We start from the raw sequence: 16,459 nt of genomic DNA, 5'->3' as shown, positions 1-16,459 counted from the left end.
ACCACCTGGCATGTCTCAGGGAGACGAAGAATTACTACATACCCTGGCAGTTTTTTAAATGATAGTGACAGTTGTAGGCCTCTCCTAATGGCATAGTCGAACTCCAGACTTCTTGGGGTTGATTCTGAAATGACCTACATAGAAATGGATAGCTTCTCGAGTTGTGACTGTGCACAAAGTAGGTCAGCTTGGACCCTTCAGACCTCAGCCCACCCAATTTCACATGGGAATGGTGAAACTGATTCATTATGGAATGATTTGCTTTAGAGAAAATTGTCATTTATAGCTTTGATCTCTTCTTTGAATTAGAGAGAAGCTTAGCCCTTAGCTCCCTGAAGGCAGCTGGCAAGTCTGAATCTTCAAGCAAGTTCCGAAAGCAGCTAAAAAAGCAGGAAGACTCTTTGGATTCAGTGGACTCTTCAGTCTCTACTTTATGTTCGTCTAGCACTGCATCTTCTCATGGGACCAGAAAACGATTTCAGATTTATTCTAAATCTCCATTCTACCGAGCTGCCTCAGCTGGGGAGGTCCTGGGAATGGAAGGGCCACTGGGCCAGAGCAGATCCCTGGAAGACAGGCCTCAATTCATCAGCAGAGGAACCTTCAACCCTGAAAAGGGCAAACAAAAATTAAAGAATGTGAAAAACTCACCTCAGAAAACCAAAGAGACCCCAGAAGGGACAGTCTTGTCTGGCCGAAGGAAAACTGTGGACCCAGACTGCAGCTCCACCCAACAGCTAGCACTCTTTGGAAATAACGAGTTTATGGTCTGAACTGGCAGCTGTATGTCCTGTCATGGCTACAGAGTGGTAAACACACCTCCTCTTCGGGGCCTCTTCTCATCACCTTGTCCACAATAGTCCATCCTAATTGTGGTCCTGCCTCTTGCCCAAGCATACAACTGAGAACTTGTGTGCTAATTTCCTGGGCCTCCTGCAGAAGCAGAAAAGCCCCTTTGAAGCCTGCTGGGGATGGTGCCAGCTGTGCCTTGGCTGCTGTATTTGACTGGAGATTCCACCAAACAGAGCCACCAAGGGCCTGGGGATTTGGGCCAGTTGTGAGGTCTTTGTAGTTGCCTCTCCTCCGTCTTCTTTTCCTTCCCAGATGTGGGTGTTGAACTGGAGGGGACATGGTGGGCCTGAGGGACCCGCTGATTTCTGACATTGAAAGAAAACATATAAATCTTTCTTAACCATGAAAGCAAAAGCCTTTGGGTTTATTTTGGGATAGTTAGGAGCTGGAGCAGAATATAATTTTTTTCCAAGGATTTATAAACAAAAAGCCTAAGCCCTCTATTTTAAGATTTTTGAGAAACACTCCATGTTATATTTTGGGGAAAGTAAAAAAGTAATTGTTTCCATGAAGCCATCAGAGCATGCCTCAGACATCTGGTTACACAATGAAGAAGAGAGTACATGTTTTGTTTTTTGATGATGTTCAGTGTCATAATAATCAATGCTGGTTTCACTCCTGGTTAGTTCTTGCCAAACATACTGCATGGGCTAAAGTTTCAGTAGCCTACTTTTCTCTTATTTCCTGGTCCTAGGATTAGGTTCCTCTGATTTTTTTTAAAAGTCTCATCAGAGACATGGTGATCCCTAAACATGAGGGTTTCATCCTAATCCACCCAGGCCTTTCTCTTCGTATAGATTAAATTGAAGATCACAAACGAACCTGTTCATTTGCTGGTGGATTTCCACCATAAACTCAGACAAATAATGTGACCATTTAATCACTTCTCCCAAAACATTTATACACAACACTGCATGAATAAGTGTTAACAGAAAGCTGCCAAAAAATAAAAAAGTTTTTAATATAACCATCTAACTATTATCTTCTTTTCCTCAGACCATCAGTATTAAATAGATGAAAGAAAAATCAAGGACTACTTGAAGCTATTTTTGTTAATATTCTGGTTACTGAAGTTTACTGTAAATATATATGTATAGTATGCATATTTCTTTTTAACTTTATGCTTCCCTCCTTCCCATGGAGTTTCTTCCCACAGATTAGGGGCCATTGGATAGGGGTGAGAGCCACTATCCCTGGGTTGAGGGAAAAATCAAACCATCTTTTTCACCACTGGGTGTCTCCACACACCTGAGCTATAATAATAGTATTTTAAGCTTCTTAGCATTTGTGGGATTAGAAATCTGTTTTTGCTATTTATAATATATGGAAAATGAAACATGATACTCTTTCTTGAGATAAGTATGTGAAAATGTTTATTTTTAAAGTTACTAAATGCATCTTGTCTAACTACCACATGCACTGTTCTGAAAAAGAGCCTTTACCATCTGTAACCTGAATTTTGGTTATTCTTTCTTTTCATACTTCTTCAATTTGAAGTTATGGAAATATTTAGATTTTTGTTAAGGCAGAGTCTCTCCTGTTACACAACACTGAACCTCATGTCACTGCCTCAGTGGTTATTGTCAAGCCCCAGAGGTCGGACTTGGAACATCATTCTGAGTGGCAGCTAAAGGTAGCAGGAGTCTTACCTCTCCCTGGTTTGGTTTCAGAAATGAGCTAGGGAAAGGAATCTTTTTAAATCTCCAGAATGATGATGGCTGTGAGTAAATGTTAGATTTTATATCCCGCAAACATCTGCCACCTTGTTTGTGCCGAGGAGTAATAAATTTAAAGCCTTTAAAAATCTGAATTTTGGAGAATCTCCTAGAGGAAAACCCAGCCCCTCAGCGTGGTCATGTCCAAGTGGGATTGCTGGAGCCTCAGGGCCCCTTGCCGGGCCACACAGGTCTGCTTCAGGATTCCGGGGAGAGGAGTGTCCTCCTGGGCATTCACAGCTACTCTCCACTTGCTCCAGAACATTGGTTAAATACTATACAAAAAAAGATATTACCCTTGTCGGATAGTCCTTTGGCCCTGAGGAACAGCCTGGAGGACACATCTCAGCATATGTTCTCCCTTCTAAATCTTTGCGGATTTTGTTTGTTTGCAAAATAAGGTTTTGGCAGTTAAAAAAGAAACTACTCATTATAGGTAGGTCACTTTATAGGAACTAGGCAGTGGATGATAAGAGACTTTATAATTTTTCTCAGGGACCTGAAACCTGAATTTGGATAAAATTAAATAAAAAATACTTGTTTTTCAGTTGCTAGATTTGTGGATTTCTAGTTATTTAACAAACTGCCAGAATGGAGGATGGTGGGGAGGAGAGATCCACACAAATGTTAAGAATGGAGAGCAGGTGTGGGACCCTCCCTTTGAAGGAAAGAAAGCTTTTCTTCTCGTAGGATAACAGGTGTTGTTGGCCTGATAAAGAGTTGAAGCCATAATTCTTAAAAGCTGTCAGAACCAAGTGCTGTATCTTCTTCCATCTGATCTTAACTGGTCCTCTCCATGGTTCAAGTTGTCACCACAAAGTGACGCTGTATTACAGTCACTTACAATGAAGATGTTAACCCTTAATATGTGTCAAAGTCATGCTTCCTATTGCTTCTCCTTTGCTTTTCTCTGCTCTCAGATGCCACAAACAAAATCCCTGCGTGGCATCAGTGGGGCAGCCCCCCATCTGGAGCCCGTACTCCAGAATACAGAGAAATTCTGTTCATATCACACATTCCCAGCCCCAAACAAAGCCCAGATTTTCACTTCTCCCCATTAAAGCCAACATATCCTTTATCATGGAAAATGTAATAAAAGCAGAGAAGTATAATTTTAGGGTTATGTTGTGTATCATTAAGTGAAGCAAATCTGTTCAACAGCAAGGATGAGGCAGGTGGCATGCTTAACACACTCTGTACTTCCTGCCATTTTATTTACTTTGCCACTCTGGCCTTCTGGAAACACAAAGGGAGATAGAGAGTTCCCAGTATGGGCCTTGCACAGACAGGGACCTGAAGAAGGGATGGGATAGCAGACCCCTACCTTCTCATGCTTTGGAAACCGGGTGCAGCTCTTAACCCTGCTGGGAGGTTAGTGGAGACTTCCTGTGTTCCGTGACAGTAGGGTTGTTTTCACTGTCAAAGACCGAGGACGGGGGGCCTAGAAGAAAAGAGGAGCTCCGGCAAGGTTCTGCAGGCCCACTTCAGTGACCGTGGGCCACGATTTTTTAACTGTAACTAACGAATGTGTACCTTTTATAAGCACTTTGGTGAACTAGAGAAGAAAGTATTCTCAGGATGTGTTCAAAGCTAAGAGGGTTTTTATTTTAAAATGAAACACAGTCCAGATGGCTTTCCTAATCCTCCTCTCTTCTCCCCTGTGGTGGGAGCTAGGCATGGGGCATGCGTCATTCTGTGTTGACAAATGTGTTATGTCTGTCCATATTTTGTGACAGTTCCCCAGCACTGTCCCCCAACAACACCATGCTAGCCTTGGTGGTAAAAGTCCCTGGTGTTTGAGGAAGTCCTCTGTTCTTCTGTGCCCCTAAAATATTTCTAACCACTTTTCTCTGGAACCACTCCCACATTTGATTTGGTGTTAAAGGAAACAGCAAGATGAAGAATGTGGAGATGGATCTATTTGGTCTTGTTGGTCTCTTGGCTAAAACTGTTTAAGGGGCCTATCACCTTGCTATCCATCTATATACTTAATGCCTGTTTATCAGCCCTCTTAGGTCATATAAAAGTTGCACCTTTTGAACCAAGTAATTGTATTTACTAGGGGAAAGGTGTGGATTACAGATTAGTATTATATTATTTTAATGGATTTAAAGTAATTTATAAGTATGCTGAGTGTAAATTTTTAAGACTATGTATTGTAAAAGGACATATCCTGTGAAATATATCATTTTACTGTTTAACAGAATAATTCTATAAAAAGAATGATTTATCTCACCCACGGAACTGATTACATTCCTGATGCAATCAACAGGCACTTTGTAATTTCCTTTTGGGTTGTTTTTTTTTGTTTTGTTTTTGTTTTTTTTGGAGGTGGGGGAGCAAGACATCATCTGTATGAAGTGCAGTTTGTGTCACTCAGAATATGCACTGTATAGCTACACAAAAGCAGCTTGATGAACAAATCACCCCGTGGCTCATTAAAGAACAAAGCTTCCAGAAGCAGCAATCCGTGTGGTTTGTTTTCTGACCATCCTGGCTCCCACCCTAACTCACTCCAGTCCCACTCCAGTGGTTTTTGTTTAAGGAAAGGACTGAGCAGTTGGCAAAGTACAGAAACAGTAATTACTGGAACTCAGCTGAATTCAAGTGAAGGGTGAGATTCAAGCTGTTAGTTTTCTGTAATGGATGCTAGCTGCCAGCTGTTAAGACTTCCATTTAATCAGCTCAGAGCTAGGTGGACAGCCAAGACCGCAAGTCTACATTTAGGATCCTCACCAAAAAGACTGTGAAGAAGTAGCAATATCTGCTGTGGGCCCAGGAATTCAAGCCTAGGTTGTGCTTTTTGTTCTGGCTGTGATTTGGAGAAAGTTGAGAGCCCTTTCTGGGTGTCAGTTTTCTCATCTGTAAATTTCCCTTCCTCGGGTTTACTTCTCTGTATAACTCCTGCTGACTCTCAGGTGTCTGTGTAAAGGGAAGTTTACTGGAAATTTACGCTTCCCCCTTGAACTGGGTTAGATGTCTTGTATTCTCAACAGAGCCCAGTATTTGTGCCATCAAAAATCTGTTTGATTAAGCTTCTCAAGGCAAGAAGTGTGCCTATCTTGCTGACTCTTAGATCCCCAGCACCTAACAAAAAGTGCCCTTGCTTAGATATTGGATGAGCAACTTGAAGGAGATTGGGGGTTCCCAAATGCCAAACCAGGTCGAAGGTGAAATAGAAAATTGTTCAGTTTTTAGTTAGAATTCTGAGATCATCTTCCCATTTCTTTTTGCATTGTTTATATTTACATTTTTGCAATAAGTTTACATCAAAATGATAAGGATGGTGAATTGTTTCTTAAAATGTCTTTCGTTGGCCAAATAAAACCTAGAAATGCCATTAAAAAAGTTTTTTTTAATGTTTATTTCTGAGACAGAACATGAGTGGGGGCAGGGGCAGAGAGAGAGGGAGACACAGAATCCAAAGCAGGCTCCAGGCTCTGAGCTGTCAGCACAGAGTCCAACGTGGGGCTCGAACTCACACACCGAGAGATCATGACCTGAGCTGAGGTCGGTCGCTGAACCAACTGAGCCACCCAGGCGCCCCAAGAAATGCCATTTTTGAGACATCCCCTGTGATAGCTGAATCTACAACAAACCTCCCAATTATGAAGAAAGCAGAAAGGTGTAAGGAGACAAGTTCTAAAGAGACCAGAGCCTTGTGTTTTTGGTTTTTGGTTTTTGGTTTTTTTGTTTTTTTAATTGTTCTTCTATATTGGGTAGCAGTACAGTGTCTAAGAGCCAGGGACATAACCATGAAAGCAAATCAGACACATGTAATATCTGATTGTTGAGTCTGTGGGCATCTCGGATTCCTATCTGAGTATGTCTCCTCCCAGTTCTGGGTGGCCATTTATCCATTCATCCAACAAATATTTGCTGAGCACCCATAAACACTGTCCCAGGTATTTGGGGTAAATTGGTACAAACAAAACAAAGCTCCCTAACCCTGTGGAGCTTGAATTTTGGGGGGAAACAATGTCCACAAGATGGAGACTAGTCATCCACAACACCTGGATTCCACAATCAGGTTATATTTATTAATTTGAATGGTGCTTCTTGGCATCTTTGGGTCTTTCTCTGCCTTTCTTACCATGAAAGTCCCTTAAGGGTGCAGGAGGATGAGTGTCCCTCCAATCTGCAAACTGCAGTTGAAAAGAAAGGCCCAGATAGGCCCACAGAGACTACCTCCATGTGCTTCATAACCAAAGACATTTCTAGATTTTGAGGGCAAAAAAGCTTTCACAGTATCCTCTTCCCTAGCAACAGCCCTAAATGCAATGAAGGAGAGCTCTTTTCCATCCAAATTTCAGTGGGGCCAATTTACAGCAAAATGTTGAGTAAATCCTTGAGATCAACTAAGCTCTATATTGTATTAGGAAAACAAGAGCCACTAGGTGTATTTCAGGTGAGAAGGATTTAAAAAGGAATCAGGGTTAAGTTTAACAATAAACATTGGAAGGACTGGGAAAACAAAGATCAGAGAAGCTCCTGCAGAAGGTAGAGAAAGCCAACACAGATCTCAGCCAAAAGATCCAAAGTTAAGAGCTTGCCTCGAAGCTACTGCAGTTCTAAGGAAGACTGCCTGAAACCTCCGTCTTCCCACACAGCTGGCTGCAACTGCCTCCAGAGAGTAATGGCTTCCTCCTTTACCTTCCTAGGCCCCTGTGAGTGCCTGCCTTTCCTGAGGGAGCCTTAGGCAAAGGGATCCTGGGAAATGTAGTTCCTGGCATCTCCGCAACCAAGACAAGACCTTAGAAGGGGGGGGGTGGTATTGATGCCGGTTGCCAGCAGATAATTCAGTTTATGTAGCTCCTCTAATTCTCCATGACTTCCTCCTGGAGATCTCACTCTCTCCCAATATAGGATTGCTGTGCTCACACATCCCAGACACCAGCCTGTGAACTTCAACAGGCCACCTCCGCACTCCTTTATGTTCTCAGGAGCATGACTACAGGGTACATGTCCGGGGCGTATCTGGTCCTATTTCACCCTTGTGTCTTGCTACAGTGCCTTTGCTCGGACTTTCTGTTTGCAGGCCTTTTAAACCCTATGGTTAAAACTTTTGATAAGCAATTAGATAGTAAAATGACACTGTGGACATTAAATGGCCTGCATAACTGAGGCGTATCTGATGCTTTTAGAAGACCCAGAGTAGTTTGAGTGCTCAAGTGGGAAGGGCTTAAGCTGGGCAATATTTGCCATCCTCTTTCCTCTCTGGGCACCGGCCTAGCTATTGTCATTTCCAGAGCAGAGTGTCCTGAACCACCTCCTTCCATCAAGGCAGGATATCTCTGCGAGCTAGAATTCATAACACAGGCCAAAGGGCAGGGAACCCCTAGGATTTCACATATTTCTCACATGACCTTTTCCTTCTTGACTTCAAGTATTTCTTCTGTGGGGACAGGAAATGCAACAGCGTTGTTCAGCGATTCCAGGAGTGGAGGGGTGTGGTGGGGCGGCAGTGCCGGAGTTCAGAGGAGTTGAGTCCCACTAAGGTTTGTGTTCCCTCCAAGCCTCAGGGTTTTCATTTATCAATGGGGATGATAGGTCCCTGTCCCGGAGCTAATGTGAGGATTAAATAACAGGGGCATTCAGCGTTTGGTTCACTGCCTGGTATAAAGTAAAGCAAACTTTACTACCATTTTGTAGGTCTTTTGCGTCTGCCTTTGAAATGGATGAGGCTTGGCTGAGCATTTCTCCCTAAGGAATTAAGAAGTGTTAGAGATTCCCCTTCCCCAAAAGTGCCTGTAGCTGCCTGGTTTTGAGTCAGATGGGCTCACCTTTGTTTCTAGAAGGGTGAGGAAGAACAGGAAGAGAAAGGCTGAGAGAGCCTGTGGGCTGGCGGGCCCCCATCTGGAGAGAGGCTGGCCTTTTTGCTCCTGTGGGAGTTTCTGAAGCTAGGCTTGAATTTGTTGCACCTGGACTCTGCCTTGGCATGGAAACCAGATGGAACACGAGTCTGTGCTCATTCCTTCCATGTCCTCAAAGGGAGAGCCTTTTCCACATGTGTTTTCTTTTTTGTTGTTGTTGTTGTTCACTTTTTTATTGAGATTTAACATAATACAGTAAAGTACACAAATCTTAAGTGCATGGCTCAATTAATTTTTATGAATTAGTAGATTTGGGAAACCACCACCTGGGTCAAAATAAAAACCATTTCTAGCATGCCAAAAGGCTCCCCTGGGTCCTTTCCCAGCCACCCACCTCCCTCCCCCTGAGGTAAGTACTATTCCAGCTTCTGTCACCATCCGTTAGTCCTGCCTGTTCTTGAACTTTGTATAAGCAGAACCTGTGCCTGGAAGGGTTCTTCGGTTCCACTTTTATGTCTGTGAAATTCATCCATGTCGTCACATGTGTTGGTAGTTCACTCTTCTTTATTGCTGTTTTCCATTAAATGAATAGATCACGATTTATTAATCCATCCTATTGCCAAAATACAGTTTGGGGCTATTAGGTATAAAGCTGCTATGAATATTCTTATAATCTCTTTTAGTGGACATTTCTGCCTGGTACGCGTGTACCCACAGGTGGAATTGCCGAGTCACAGGGCAAATGTTTGGCTTTGGTAGATTGTTTTCCAAAGAAGCGGTGCCCATGGTAGTTCCATGTCTCTCAGTTTTTGAACATATCACAGAGGAGCTTCTCCATTGGAGTATTCCCTATGGTCTTGCGGAAAAAGAGGAGCTCAACCCGTTCAGAAGTGATAAACCTCAAGGATGGGAGGAGCAGGAGCAATTTCCCAAACCTGAACGGGAGAGAGAACAATATCAGTTTTATCGGCAGCTTCTGAGCACGAGTCATGGGGGCGGTGGCATAAGAAAGCGTGCGTGAATATTGTTTATGTGTAAAGATTGGAAAGTGAGGAGTTATTTACATTAATACTATGTATGAATATATCAATCACATATATGATTATTATGATAGCTGTGGTCAATACTATAGATATTTGAGTAAGAATATAAATTCCCCTGTGTAAGCCTGTTAGGATGATAGAGTAGCCGTTAGTGAAAGTGTTCTGAAGTTGAAGCATCATTTTTGTGGTGAGATACTCCTCCAGAAGCAAAACAGCTGCAGTTTTCAGTAAGAACCATTTGCCAGGGCGAGAGTCCCCAGTGCAAAGAAGGAAGGTGGATGGCGAAGCTCCACAAGACAGACGGGAGGGATCAGCAGGGTTCAGTGCCCAACATCAAGGAGGCCGCTCCAAAGTGGGGCAGCTCCACCCGCAACTCCCACCATGGAGGTCTGTGGGAGGCCTTCCCTCATGGGCCAGGTATCCGTGGGACTTGTTCTGCCCACCCAACCCGAGGGCTTCCTTTCTCTTGCGGGCGCCAAGTGGGTGGCACCCTGCAGTCCTGCCCCTCTCCCTTGCTCCTTCCCGTCTTGTTCATCTGAGTTGGGGAGTTTCAGGAAGAAGTAACTAGAAAGTCAAGTCGAGAAACTGTTTTTCAAACTGCAGGAATTCATCCCCTAGTGGGTCTGAAATTAAATTCAGTGGGTCACCACAAGCCTTAAAAAAAAAAAAAAGAAAAAGAAACGGAGTAAATTACTGTCTGCAAAGTAAGTGCAGGTACTTTTCGGTGGGACTTTGTTTCAGTGTCTGTGTGTGGACTGGGTTGTGATGGGAACTGTATTTCTTCCTGCCTATTGCAGTTTCTAAAAACTGAAATACACGGACTTAGAGAACCGAAAACCTCTCTGTCACTTCTGTCTGTAGTTGATATTGAACTGCTAAGAGGTGACGTAGGAAATCTTAATCAGAATTGGAAATCTGACACCAACCCAATATGCCCGGACATCTCTGGGAGCTGATCCCAGTAGAAAGTCTGGGAGGGCTACTGGATGTGTTGAGTGTCTGGGATGACTGTGCTTAGGACACTCTGTCGCACCTTAGGAACAGCTGTTTCTCCCCATGCTCATAGGCAGCAGAAATCTTTCTGGACAACCCCATATATATTCCTTGTATACTTTGACTCCTTTTAAAGGGAGGTTACCTCCTGACATCATTTCTCAGATCAGAGGTGATTTGAAGATGTTCATGTTCACCTAACTTCTTCAGAGACAGCCGCTGGGCACCCCAAAAGAATGCAGATAATAAGGTCTAAAATGGCCAGTAGAGGGGCGCCTGGGTGGCGCAGTCGGTTAAGCATCTGACTTCAGCCAGGTCACGATCTCGCGGTCCATGAGTTCGAGCCCCGCGTCGGGCTCTGGGCTGATGGCTCAGAGCCTGGAGCCTGTTTCCGATTCTGTGTCTCCCTCTCTCTCTGCCCCTCCCCCGTTCATGCTCTGTCTCTCTCTGTCCCAAAAATAAATAAACGTTGAAAAAAAAAAATTAAAAAAAAAAAAATAGCCAGTAGATGCCTGGAGGTCAAGTGGCCCAATCTATGCCGAGGCTCCACTGCATCTACTGGTGTTGGATGAACGTGGCCCCTGCCCCCACGCTCCCCCAGCCACGCTCTCAGCCTGGAGCTCCTGCCCCCAAACCCAGCCAGGGCCGGGCCATCATCCGTGCACGTGGCTTAGCCCAGTGCATCCTGACAAGATGTTACCCTGCAGCTCCAACAGACCTGGTCATGTTCCCTAAAAACTATCTCTGCCCGACGTCCCCTTTTATTTCTTGACTCCCTCTTCTGCCCGATAGCACCTCTTCTCTGGCTCCAAGTCCGACCCATTCTGACTCCTAGAGGCTCCTGCCACTGTCCTCTCCCTTCTACTCCCTATGGCCACTTCTGGAGAGCAGGACCCCAGGGACTCCCCCGGATGAGGTCAGCGTGCACCACCCTCCCCGATCATATTCTCTGTACTCACTCCGGCTCTGTGCACAACACCCTTCTGCTCAAACACATACGGTGGCTCCGTCTGCCCGCCAAATCACGTATGGCCTTTGGCTGGCATTCAAGTCCTGGACAGGCTGGCCCCAGAGCACTGTTCTGGCCTAATCTCCCACCTCCTCACTTGGCAGCAACCTGGTACACCTTCCGAACTGGGCTCCTGTCCTAGATACCCACATAGATACATACATAGAGATACAGGTATCTGAACTTCAGTATCTGACTAGGGTGCTTCTCGTCTTCGGTGTGCTCACTGGGCGGGGGGGGGGGGGCATCCTTGGAAGGCAGCAACTTTGTCTTATGCTCATTTTGGTGCCTACTCCTGGGGCCTGGCACACAGTGGATGTTGGATTCGGGCCGGATGAACTCAGACCTTTGGGCCATCTGATCAGTGCAGCCCAGAGATGATGTCAAAGCGGTGGGGGGAGGGTGAAGAGGAGAAGGGACAGGTGGGCAGGGAGGCACGCGCTCAGGTCACCTCACAGGCTGGCTGGGGTGGTGTGCCTTGCTGTGCTGGCTCAACATCACTTGGGACTGGTCCTGCAAGGCCTCCACGTGCTCAGGATCCTTCAGGCCTCGAGTTTCTGGAGAGAAACAAGCATCGGCAGTGAGCTCCTCTCCCAGCCTGCCCTCTGGTCCCTCTCCACCCCCCACAGTCAACCAGGGCCCTTAGGAGGGATGAGCCGGGCCCCGTGCCTCTCTCCTCCTGCCCCCCAGGGAAGAAGCCTCCGCCCACCTGGGGCTATGTGGGGCCGTGGAAGCAGAACGAGAGGCAGAAGGAAATCACTGGCATTGTCGTTCTTTGACCCCAACCGCCTTTCTTTAAGGCCTGGGCAAAGACTGGGCTACCTGGTTTGAAGAGGACCAGAGCCTTCATGCAGGCGAACTCCGTGGGGTCCACCGCCAGCGCTCGGAAGCGTGAGATGGTTTCTTGCAGCACGCGGCTCTCCGCGCTGGCCAGTGCCAAGCGGCCCTGGGAGCTGCCGGCAGCGGAGGGCTCAGGTGCGGCCAGCAGCGGGCAGCTGTCCAGAGGCAGGGACCACTGTATGGCTCCGAGGAGGAAGAGTTCACTCCATGCCTCTTCCAGCAGGATCACCTGTGCTCAAGAAGCAGTGAGTGTGATGACTGAGAAACGACCTGTCCGGCTCAGCCTGCAACCTCCGCCACCTTCTCTGGGGCCCTAGGAAAGGAAGGGCTTGGTCCCGGATGCCTAGACCTTCTCCTGACCTCTGCCCGACACTGGCCAGGGGCCCAGAGTTCTAGGATTTGGTATGATCTGGCCCAGCTGCGTAGGCTCCAAGACACTATAGCCTCCACCCAGAGGCTCAGCTGGAACATTTGGGAAGTTCCGAGAGCCGAGGGAAGTTGGACCGCCTCGGGGGCACCCCCACAAGCATCCCAAGTTGAGTGCATTCAGCAGGCTCTGCCTGACTTCTGAGCCACTCCTTGCAAACCACCGGCCAAGGACTCAGACCCTCAGTGTGCCTCCCTTCCTGGGTTTATTGTGACGCTTCCGCTTGCCCTTGAGACGCTCAGAGGGAAGTCCTACAGGTGAAGAGGTTAGGCGGAAACTGGAGCTCTGAGGTCAGAGGCACTCGTGCTCCTGGGGAGCCCAGAGTCACCCGCTCACGCCGCTGACAGGAGGGCAGACTGCCCTGTCACACAGAGGGACTGTAGGACCTGAGGGTGTGTTTAGGGGGAGAGAGGACCCAGGGGGCCATAGGCATTGCCTTCAAATCCCTGGTCTCTGCGTCACCTCCTCGCTGCACGTCCCACCATCATCTCTGCCCAGAGATGTGAGCGCCCCCAACGGTCACGTCCCTGAGACGCGTATCCCTGACCAACACGGACCCAGAGACATGTGCCCCCACACCGTCACCACCATCCCCAGGTTTCAGGCCCCCCGCCCCCAACCATCGCCTGCACGACAGTGTATGTGCCCCCAACCCGGCTGACCCAAGTGCATCCCGACACGCGTACCTGATCCCGGAAGGGCAGGTTGGAGAACACGGGCAGGTTCTTGGCCCACTTGACGGCCATAAAGAGAAGGCGAGCCGATGTCTCATGGATGCTGTCCAGGCCACACGGGGATGAGGAGGAGTATGGGGATGAGGGAAACTCGGGATCATTGCTGGTGACATCAATATTCTCATCGGCTGTTGGAGGAGGAGGCTGCTCTGTGGCAGGAGCAGGGGGCGCTCAGGGCCACAGGGGTGAGGCTAAAGCCTGCTGCGGCAGCACCCAGCAGCCAGCACCCAGCCGTCCCCCCACTTACCGTCCTCTGGCTCCAGCTTAGCACACGTTTCGGCCGTTATAAGGCTGGCCATGAAGTGGTGGTGACCTGGAGGTGTGAGAGCCCCGGGCCCCAGGGCTCTGGCTGCAGAAACAGGCGTGGGGCCCCGTGGACTGGGCCCTGCCGGGGCCAGAGGGGCCCCCAGGGGCTCCAGCCGGCGCTCCGGATCTGACTCCATGCTGGCCAGCCGGACCTGGGCTGTGCTTCGCGGCTGGCGTTCATTCTGCACAGCTGGGGAGGCAGGAAGGGTCAGGACCCCCCATCAGTCCTGTGCCCCCGTCTCTATTGTCATATAGCTCTCCGGGCCGGCTCCCCAACTCACCATCCTGGTTCATGCCCTCCTGCAAGCACTTCTTCAGCCGGCAGGCCTGGCACTGGTTCCGGTGGGCCTTGTCCACCGGGCACATCCCTGCCCCCACCTGGCACCTGCAGGAGGAGGTGAGCCCCAGGGTGTCAGTGCCCCACCCAGGCCCTGGACTTGGCTTTGGGACACGTTTCCCCCAGTCCCTTCGTCCCTGGACATCCTCCACCCCTCCCCGCCCCCCCCCCCCCCCCCCCCCCCCCCCCCCCCCGCCGCAGGGCTCACCCCGGTGGGGGTCCTGCCCCGCCCCCCTCACCGGTAGATGAGCCGCCGCCTCACGCTTCTCTTGAAGAAGCCACTGCAGCCGTTGCAGGCGTAGATGCCATAGTGCTTCCCGCTGCTGCTGTCACCACACACGCGACACTGGAGCGAGGGGCCCATGCCTGAGGGGCAGGGGCAGGGCTGGGTCACACCCTTCCATCCCACCTTCTCTGGGAGCCCTCCCCGCCTCCTTCCCTTTCCGGTCCCCACCCACATTTAAACACACTGGCACTCTCTCCTCCTTTACCTACACACCCCCCCACCCCCCCAGCCAGCTTCTGCCCTCCCACCGCCTCCTCCGGGGGCCAGTTGGCTCCAAGAGCTCTCTGCCTCCACTGCCCTGGCTCCCATCCCTTCTCTGCAGGTGACTTCAGGCTCTGGCATCCCACAGAAACGTTCCTGACCACATCCCTGGGAGCTCGGCTGCCACACCCCAAGGCTGCTTCTCTCTCTTTTCCCATCAGTTCAGCTGTCCCATCCTGACTCTGCTGACCGCCCCCCACCCCCCCGTTTCTAGGATTCTGGGTTTGCTGGCCTGTCCCCTCACTCTTGCCCACAGACCTTGGGGCTCTTTTTCGTGGTGTCTGCAAATCTCAGGTCCTCCACACTCCAATCCCCCAAGGGCCCGGATGCTGCCTCCAGGAAAGCCATACCTGCCGGCTCCTCTCCCAGGCCCCATGTGCCTGGAGACTCCTTCCGGGAAGCAGCTGCAGTGGCTGGCACAGCTGCAGCCATGTTGGCACTCATCCGCAGGCAGCGGGCCTGGTGCTAGCGGGTCCCCCGCTTCCTGCCTGAGGGAGGCCTCCTGAGGGGGCGCAGCCGTGCTCCCCCTCTTTCCACCTCTGTCCCTCTCTTGGTGCCCCCGTCTCTCTTCTATTTCGACTTCTCTGTCTCCCTGGCCCTGGTGGTCTCCCTCTGTCTTTGTCTCCCTCCCGAGTCTTTCCTCTCTGTTCTGTCTGTCTGTCTGAACTCAGGAGCTGCCCCAACTTCCCCTCACAGCAGCGGCTCTGGATCTAGGAGATTTCTCCCAGGGCAGCACTGGACGCAGCTTATGATCCTCTTAATCTTTACTGTCTCCACAGGGGATCAACCAGCCACACCTGCAGCGTCACCAAGGTGCCCGCTGAGCCGGTCGATCTTGCTGCCCCCACACCAGCCCCCAGGCTGCCCAGGGTCCCCCGGTCCCTTCCCCTCTGTGCCCTCAACCTGCTCGCCGTTCAATGCCAAATCTTGAAGGGAAGTGTGGACTCCAGGTCCCCTAGGACTTTAAACCTCTTGGAGCTGCTTGGCATGTGTCTGGGAGCAAGTGTGTGTCTGGGAGGTGTGTGTGCGTCTGTGTGTGTGTATGCTTCCATGTGTGTGGCACTCACTGTGGCTCCAGCTTTCCACCCTCATGGTTCCCACCCAAGCCCTCGATGAGGGACTGCTTACGGCCCAGAATTTGAGGGTCTCGGGCCCCCTGGAAGGGGGCTCTCCACACGTCCAGCACAGAGGTGGCTCCCGTCACGCATGGGAATGGCTCTAATGCAGGGTCTGAGGCTGGCCTAGAGGCAGGGAGGCCTGAGGCCCAAGGTGGAGAGTCTCCTTCAGGTCTGTGAGGAGCAGAAGAGGAGCCGTAAACATTTTCCTCACCCTCCCGGGGAGCAGGGCCTGCAGGATGGGAGGTGTGAAGACACAGCTCCTGAGCCTGGCAATGGCGTCTCGGGTGGCCTCTCCTCCTTTCCGACTTGGCCTCACGGCCCTAGGCAGGCTGGCCTCCCTGCTGTCCCCAGATCCGGGCTTCCCAGCTCGAGCCCAGTGTGGTTCTGAGGTGAGGAGATGGAAGGAGGGGTCTGCGCCTCTGTGAACCAAGCCTGGGGTTCAGAAGGAGCGTGGAGAGAGCCCAGACAGAGCCAGATGTAACCCCTGCTCCCGCACAGGCCAGCCATATGTCCCTGAGTGAGGGATCTAGGCTTTCTGAGCTTCAGGTTCCTCGTCTGTGAAAACAGGTGACAAAACTACCTGTCTTGCAGTGTAGTGGGGAAACCAAGAGAATTCCCAACGTGTTTCAGTGCCTGGTACTCAATAAGAGCATAATAAATGATGGGGGCTGTTATTATTATGATTTCTCTGAGGAGATCACAGAGCAATCCCCAGGAAATAGCCT

At 49.5% G+C, this 16,459-nt stretch overlaps 2 protein-coding genes across 17 annotated transcripts in view; one reads left to right on the top strand and one right to left on the bottom strand.

Moving 5' to 3' along the window:
- MYO9A (myosin IXA) overlaps window positions 1-5,030 on the top strand; it is a 291,871-nt gene extending 286,841 nt beyond the window's left edge. For all 14 annotated transcript variants that reach the window (XM_086711106.1, XM_086711104.1, XM_086711107.1 and 11 more), the window contains one exon: window positions 310-5,030. In XM_086711106.1, the coding sequence (XP_086567232.1) occupies window positions 310-773 (464 nt within the window). In that variant the 3' untranslated portion in view covers window positions 774-5,030. The remainder of the gene's footprint in view (window positions 1-309) is intronic.
- Window positions 5,031-8,651: 3,621 nt separating this feature from the next.
- Window positions 8,652-15,459, bottom strand: NR2E3 (nuclear receptor subfamily 2 group E member 3). 3 transcript variants are annotated; one of them, XM_086711128.1, is made up of 8 exons: window positions 14,967-15,459; window positions 14,309-14,435; window positions 14,014-14,117; window positions 13,674-13,922; window positions 13,379-13,596; window positions 12,248-12,494; window positions 11,877-11,982; window positions 8,652-9,315 (listed from the first exon to the last, which is right to left on the bottom strand). In XM_086711128.1, the coding sequence occupies exons 1-8, from the start codon at window positions 15,058-15,060 to the stop codon at window positions 9,183-9,185; spliced, it is 1,278 nt and encodes a 425-aa protein (XP_086567254.1). In that variant the 5' UTR covers window positions 15,061-15,459; the 3' UTR covers window positions 8,652-9,182. The 3 variants fall into 3 exon arrangements, with proteins under 3 accessions (XP_086567254.1, XP_086567255.1, XP_086567256.1); XM_086711129.1 differs by having other exon boundaries at window positions 13,379-13,575; window positions 14,967-15,458; XM_086711130.1 differs by having other exon boundaries at window positions 13,379-13,554; window positions 14,967-15,449.
- Between the last annotated feature and the right edge of the window lie 1,000 nt (window positions 15,460-16,459).

This window comes from Puma concolor, chromosome B3 (assembly GCF_028749965.1).
Source record: "Puma concolor isolate L17-30 chromosome B3, mPumCon1.1.hap2, whole genome shotgun sequence".
Classification (NCBI taxonomy): Eukaryota; Metazoa; Chordata; class Mammalia; order Carnivora; family Felidae; genus Puma; species Puma concolor.
This window is presented reverse-complemented; position numbering and strand designations above follow the sequence as displayed.